At 41.7% G+C, this 7913-nt stretch overlaps 1 protein-coding gene across 1 annotated transcript; it reads right to left on the bottom strand.

Annotated features, from left to right (window-relative positions):
* On the bottom strand, positions 1–5604 carry snrpb (small nuclear ribonucleoprotein polypeptides B and B1). Its single transcript, NM_001001198.1, has 7 exons — positions 5525–5604; positions 3698–3849; positions 3455–3566; positions 2853–3005; positions 1802–1940; positions 1510–1626; positions 1–1003 (listed from the first exon to the last, which is right to left on the bottom strand). The coding sequence occupies exons 1-7, from the start codon at positions 5525–5527 to the stop codon at positions 966–968; spliced, it is 714 nt and encodes a 237-aa protein (NP_001001198.1). The 5' UTR covers positions 5528–5604; the 3' UTR covers positions 1–965.
* Positions 5605–7913: the final 2309 nt, after the last annotated feature.

Genomic DNA, 7913 nt, shown 5'->3' with positions numbered 1-7913 from the left:
TTGCTAGGAATAGGACATTTTATAACATACTAAAAATTATCAAAGCATGCGCAAATAGATATTCTGGTGGCAATGGTTATTGCAGCTCCAGTTTTGGACATTGACACATGCTCTTGAGAAAGTACTGTAAAAGGAGGAATGTGCAGTCTTCACTGCAGGAAAAGCAGTTATGTTTACACATAGAAGCAAACTTAGGCCCTGGCATTTGCCAGTCCACACCTAGACAAGTAAGCTAATGTCTTTGTGACCAACCTTGATAGTTTGAAAGTGTAAATGAATTAACTTAAGTTCCAGGTCTGTACCAATGCAGCTTCAGGGCTTACTTTGCACCCTGGTTTTTACACATTTGATGATTAGGAGGGGAAGCTGTTGTCAGAAAACAGCTTAGAGTAATAACCTAAGGGACAATTAAAAACCCCTACACAGAATTAGTTGCAGATTTCCATGGAAATACATTAATAGTTGCTAACTTTAGAGAGCCGTGGGCCTTTTATGCAGCAGTATCTGCTGCATAAAAGGGAGAACTTGTCAAAAGAGAAAGCCTAGGATAAAAAAAAAATTGTACATCACCGAGCCACAGTTGATGAAGTCAACCTACCAGTGCCATCTTTAGAATCTACAGTTTGGCTACTATTTAATAATTAATGTCTGGACAGTTTGCCATTGTTTTGGTTTGGGCAACTTCAGCAGCATAACTTGCCAGTGGGAATGCATTTTCAAGAGACTGCTCTACAGTGGGCATCCAATATCCATTTATGCCATCACCCTTTAATGTTTATTTAGAATGTAAAGGTGGGTTGGTAGACCAGGCCCTTTAACACCTTCAAATAAAAACCTGCACCTACATCAAAAATGGTGTTTATTTAAAAACTGCTTCATTTACAATATAAAACAAACAAGAACCAGAACAGTCCAGTGAGTCAACAGAAAAGTCAGGAGTTGAACACAAGATGTGCCTTGAGGTTTTATGGCCGAGTGGGTCGCATTCCAGGTGGTGGAGGTCCTGTAAGCAAGAGGCATTTCAATAAGTAAAACAAACTGCTAGAATATAAAGAATTTACAAAACATTATACAAAAGGAGATATGTAAATTACAGTAGTTACAGTTCTGCTCCTACATTTACAATTCTGACTAAAGTCAGCCAGTGGATTCATTACAATGACCAAACCCAGTTCTCTTATCAGTGCAGCCAGGCATGTATATAGATTGGCAGAAGCTGTTGAAGTCAAAAGCAGAACACACTTTAACTCTGGGTTGTGTTGAGGTGCAGACTGATTTTAAGGGTCCACTTGCCACTACATTATCTATATGATCTACTCAGTTATCAGCACTCCTAATACTAATCTGACCTGTGACCCTAACCTAGTTTACACACCTTCCTTTTCAGCCTTCCCCAAAATATGTATGCCACAACCAAGATGCCACAGTTTTGGCATGTGGATGAATTGCCATTTTAGATACCAATATATTTAATGGTCATTTCCCCTCCACACTATTTCTCCCTCATACCGGGTGGAGGTGGTCTCATCCCTGGAGGTGGCATTCCCATAGGTCCTCCTCTGCCTGGAGGCATTCCCATTGGTGGACCCATTGGTGGTCTCATACCAGGGGGTGGTCCCATCATGCCTGCGAAACAAAATACAAGTCACTGAGTGATGAGCAGGGAAGACAGATAACGTAATTACACACATTTTGATCTCAGGGTAATCCTGCTTAATGTGTGCTCATCAGCATTATCAGATAAGCCAATTCTCATCACAGATCCCAAAAGGACACATTTACATTATCTTTAATTCCATACCTGGCGGAGGTGCTCCTCTGCCCATTGGTGGGGGTGGTCCGCCACGACCTGCTGCATACGGTGTTGGAGCTCCAGCAATGCTTGCTGTAGCAGCTGCAGCAGCTGCTGCCACATTACCACGACCCTGGGGGGTCATAACCTAAAGGAGAATACACATTTTTAAATTCAAGAAGTTTGCTTCTAGCTTAGAGATCCAGTGGGGCATATTTACCAAATATCTTTGTAAAGGGAAGAAACACCAATATGCTGGCAATGCCTTTAACTCATTTATTGCAGAAACAAATGGCACAAGCTTTTGGGGATAAGTCCATTCTTCAGGTGCAGTACCGCTGCACCTGAAGGGGCTATCCCCCAAAAGCTTGTGCTATTAGTTTCTGCAATAAATGAGTTAAAGGCATTGCCAGCATATTGGTGTGCTTCTCCCCTTTACAAAGATACATGGAAAAGGCTTGGGAGCAGCCGAGGAAGTGAAGCACCCTCTGAGTGTATGTATGTGGTGTGCTGAAGACTTCTCTTTGCATATTTACCAAAGTCTCTCCATGGTTCAGAGAGAAACTCCAACAAGTAGATATCCAGAGTTCAGTGAACTATGGCTTACAGTGTGTCCACCATTAAATATATATTCCCCAATGGGTGAGCTTTGAGGTGGGCTGTGGCCATCCCAGTTAAGATTTGAAAACAAAGCTGCAGGCTGACCCAGAGCTGCTGGACCAGTTGGACAATATCCCAGGCAATTTACCATAAGACTAACTGCAAAGCAACTAGGCAAATAATTTGCGTAGGAACTGCTGTAAACCTAAACAATGGAATCACATGCCTGGGACAATAGTAATGTTCAACTAGCAAGATAGTTTATATTCTACACTTGTATATGGGGCAACAGTATTGTTTTAACCTCTTCTCTGAAATTAATTTCACTGCCACCTTATGTACAGGTTACCTTCCAAAGGTTGGCATCAGGTTTTTTGTAAAAGCCCTACAGAAGGCTGGCATTTACATGCTTCTAATGGAACACTAAAGTGTTATACAGTGTCATCCAAAAGATTTTTACCTGCTGAGAAGGTCCTCCAACACCACGTACTGGTCCTGCCAGTCCAGCAGGAGCCTGTGGCATAGGTGCGCCAGCAGGTACACCTCTGCCAGCTGCCCTTCCTACTCCAGGTCCTCCTGCAGCTCCTGCCAATGGAACCCTGGCAATGCCAGTCTGCAATATAATGAATTTAGAGTCAGAACAATGTTTTCACCAGTTAGGCAGGAATGGAAAATTTTACAGATAGAAAAACGTGGTTACTTAAAATTTATTATACATTACTCTCCCCAGCCAGAAAGCCTCCTAACATTTCCTCTACCTTTTCAGTATCAAGTGTGCAGAGCTATTATGTTATACATAGATTCAACAGGCACAAAAAATATCAGCCTATTAGGTACCCTGTCCCATAACACTTCCATGGTCAATTTATTATATTTTGCTTTATATGCAATACATCCCCCACCAGTGTTCCAGACATTTTGGTATAGGTTCAGGTAGGTAATCCAATTGCTGCAAAGCTATTCAATTCAAGCACTCTCTGAAGAAATTAAAATATGGAAGCACAGCTAGCCATTGGCAGGGATAACGGATTATAGAAAGTCAGCCCATTATGCTGTACTCACATCTTTGGGAGGTGGGCCTTCAACAGTCATTGACACCAAGTTCTCCCCTCGAAGCAACACCAGACCAAGTACTCTCTTTTCTTCTCGTTCTGGCTGTTTTGAGTTCTTTGGCCTAGTGGGGAAAATAAACTAAAATTAAAACCATAAAGGAAAGCAGGGTACAAGAAGGAAAGCCTATAGAAGACAGAAAGCCCACAATAGCATGGCATTCCCCTAACATCCCTGCCCTGCTTTGAGCCTTACTTAATCTTTCTAAACTCATCACAGTCGCATAAGATGAGATTCATGTGTTTGTCAAATGCCTTGAATGTTCCAATAAAGATCCGGCCATCTTGCAGGATACAGCGCATTCTGTAGTCAATGTGCTGCAGCATTTTGCTGCTTTTTCCCACCGTCTGAAAAATATAAAATGTATAAAATAAAGTTATACATACATTTCACTAGAGTCTCCTCCTACAGGCACAACAAGAGCCTGTAAGACTGTAGAATCTGATCAGCATGGTGGAGTATAGGTGAAGGGGGAGGAGAACCCCTGATTAAAACCATTGAAAACCACTAGGATACGCCCATGTTTACACACACACACTCTAACTGCTTGTTTATCCAGAGGAAGAAAAAATCCATCTGAAGCCTCAACTTTGGAGGGAAAAAAATGCCTCCTGACTCTGCAATCTGACTAGTCCCTGAATTAACTTGCACTATGAGCCATCTCCCATAACCCTGTAATCCCTCACTTGCCACACATGACTTGGAAATAGAGGGTTGTGCTGTAGGATCGAGGCAAGTCTGGTGGCACTCCTACATCAGAGGTACACCTATTACAGTTAACTGTATTTGTCCTTTAAACTCATCAATGTGGGCCACCAAAGTAGTGTGCCAAAAAACAAACGATTCATGCTTTAATGATACTAATATGGCTGCACATTTACATCTCCAGCAGTGTTAGGTGAAACCAAGTGGCATAAACACTAAGTGAAACATGCAGAGGGAAACTTTGAAATAACAGTTAACTCAATTTAATGCAACCTTGCTATTACCCAGAATGCTTGAGTGAAAGATCCTTAAAGGAACAGTAACACCAAAAAATGAAAGTGTATAAAAATAATTAAGATATTATGTACTGTTGCCCTGTGCTGGTACAGCTAGTGTGTTTGCCTCAGAAAGACTACTATAGTTTATATAAACAAAGCTGCTGTGTAGCCATGGGGGCAGCCATTCAAAGGAGAAAAGGCACAGGCACTTAGACAACAGATACCAGAATTATCTGTTATCTGCTATGTAACCTGTGCCTTTTCTCCAGGTTAAATGGCTGCCCCCATGGCTACACAGCAGCTTATTTATATAAACTATAGTACTGTTACTTTAGCAAATACACAACTTTACCTGTGCAGGGTAACAATACAGTATATTTTAAATACGTTAATACACTTTCATTTTTGGCATTACTGTTCCTATAAAGTGAAGCACCAGGCCTTAAAGGACAAGGAAAGGTCCCCCCCAAAAAAATGCACTAGCCCAAGCCCCCTGCATTCAGCCCCAGGTGAGCACAGTTTTTGCCCCATGCAAGCACAGAGGATACTGGGACACTGAAAGAGTATGGTGTTAATAGTAGTACCCCAAACCAGTGCATTTGTGGCAGATAAGTAAGCAATAACAATCAGAGGGAAAGGCCTTAAACATTCCCCCTCCCCCCTCCAGAGTTTGAACCTCTCATTTACCTTTAAAGCCATTAAACCAAAAAAAAAAAAACTCATTAAGGATAAATAAGTCACAAGCCGTAGGACCCCATGGAAAGTAGCAAATCCGTGCTTTGGACCTTTCTGGATTACAGGTTTCCAGATAACAGACCCCCTTATTGCTATACCCTTGTACAGAGAATTGAATGGTAACAAGTTTACACAATGCAGCGGTACAAGTGATGTTGAGGTAAAGCTTGGAGACAGTAACAACCCCAACAGAGCCGAGTATGTCTATCCTCCCCCCCAGCCGCTCTAATCCTGCACTCCCCTATGAAATATCCCCAAACACAGACAGATAACATGCACACAATAACAACTATTGGATTCTCACCATGATTGCACCGAGGATTCCGCCGATGCACGGCCGACAAAGGGAAGAAAAAAAATTGCGCCAAGGAGCCTCACTCCTACAGCAGCCTCTTATAGAGGAAGTCTAACCGTTTGCCCCGGAAGTCGTTCTCTCCACGCGTTCCATTGCGCAGTGCGTCCCTTTGTCATCGTTTTTAGCGTGTTCCGTAGTAAGAGCGCCCTGTATAGGGCGCCTGGGAATGAAACAAATACAGCATCATTTTGTAGATTGTATATTTAAATATCATGAACCAATATTTTCAAACAATAGGCAGTCTATTAAGATATTAAAAAATTCTCATTTGCAAAAAACATTTTTCACAGTAATATCCAGTCTACAGCTGATATTCTAATCAGTTCCTGCCTTCTAAAGATAATTAGCTAAAGATGTTAATTTTTTGTTGCACCTTTTCTGGAAAAAATCCCACCCTACATATGTTTTCAATTTTCTTCCCTATTAATAAAATTGACATAAAACATATTTTTTACCTGCCAGGTGGCAAACTTACCCACACAATTTTGTCATTTACAAGAGTGGGACTCAAAATAGCCCATGGCATTTCAAGTACACAGACGCCCAAATAGCACCCCACCAGCAATTAAATAGTGACTGTCCACCATAAACACTCTGACCACAATAAACACTTTTTTCACTTTGCAAATTGGAATGCTGCATTTCTTTCATTATATGACTAACAGCCATGGCAAGGGTTAAATGTCTTGAGCACCCATGAAACAAGGATTTCTTAAGGTGATTGTTGCTCTCTTTACCATTAAACCTCTGCTTTCCTGAGTGGGTGCTGCAAAGATTCTCTGGAATGTAAGGAGACCTAGGGGCACATTTACTAATCCACAAACGTCCGAAAAGCGTGCAAATGCGTTTTTTTCATAATGATCGGTATTTTGCGATTTTTTCGTAAATTTTTCGTAGCCATCACGCCGAGTACAAAAGTTTCAGATTCATTCAAGCTTCAGTATCGTGACTTTCCTTGGGCCAGGTTGGAGCTGCCATTGAGTCCTATGGGAGGCTTCCAAAATCATGCAAAGTCTGAAAGTTTTGCCCGCCGTTTACGAGCGCTCAATACGAAAAAGTTGCGACAATATACGAGCAAATCGGTAACTGCTACGAAAAAGTTGCGACTTTTCGCGCAAGTCGTAACGGCTACGAAAAAGTCGCGACAATTTACAAAAATGTTGTAACGGCGACGAAAAAAAAAAAAAGTCGCAAAATGTTTGTTTCCAATCAGAATTTTTCCCATTCGGATTCGTGGATTAGTAAATCAGCCCCTTAAAGTCCCAAAATCCATCATTTCACAATGAAACATGGTGAGTGAGGGGATGCATGACAGCGGTCCCTGCAGCACAGGGAGACCACTGGATTTTCCTATTAATCTGGCATGTGTGTGTAAAAAAAATGTATTTCTAGAAGTTCAGATAGCGTTTATGCACCTTTTCTACATAAGCAACTGAATGAGCTTATGAGAGTGGAATGCGACCCTTGATTTCTGCTGCCCCTAAAATGTATGCTTTCTTGGGACTGTAGCTTCTGTATAATCTGTGGAGCCTATTAGGAACCACTGACAACAGCTATAGAAGCAATCCTCAAGCTGAGAGCTTGCTAGTGACTGTAGAGATGGGATCAACACCTTGGTGACAGACAGAAAATACAACAGAGAGGATTACTAGAAACTAGTCTAAGACCTGTGGTAATCCCAGTACAAAACTGCTAACTAGAGTATTCTGAACTTGTTCAGAAATTGGGGCACCAAGAATCTTTTGTGGTGGATTTGGTATTCAGCTGAATCATACAATTCTGGACCCCTAAGGGCACATTTACTAATCCACGAACGTCCGAAAAGCATCCAAATGCGTTTTTTTCGTAATGATCGGTATTTTGCGATTTTTTCGTAAATTGTCTTGAATGAATCCGAATGAATGCTTGAATGAATCCGAAACTTTCATACTCGGCGCAACGGCTACGAAAAAGTCGCGACAATTTGCGCAAGTTGTAACGCTACGAAAAAGTCACAACAATTTACTAAAAAGTCGTAACGGCTACGAAAAAGTCGCGTTACAACTTGCGCGAATTGTGACTAGGGGCACATTTACTAATCCACGAACGTCCGAAAAGCGTGCGAATGCGTTTTTTTCATAATGATCGGTATTTTGCGATTTTTTCGTAGCCATCACGCCGACTACAAAAGTTTCGGATTCATTCAAGCTTCAGTATCGTGACTTTCCTTGGGCCAGGTTGGAGCTGCAGAGTGCCGTTGAGTCCTATGGGAGGCTTCCAAAATCATGCAAAGTCTGAAAGGTTTGCCCGCCGTTTACGAGCGCTCAATACGAAAAAGTTGCGACAATATACGAGCAAA

Source organism: Xenopus tropicalis, chromosome 10, assembly GCF_000004195.4.
Source record: "Xenopus tropicalis strain Nigerian chromosome 10, UCB_Xtro_10.0, whole genome shotgun sequence".
NCBI classification, from domain to species: Eukaryota; Metazoa; Chordata; class Amphibia; order Anura; family Pipidae; genus Xenopus; species Xenopus tropicalis.
This window is presented reverse-complemented; position numbering and strand designations above follow the sequence as displayed.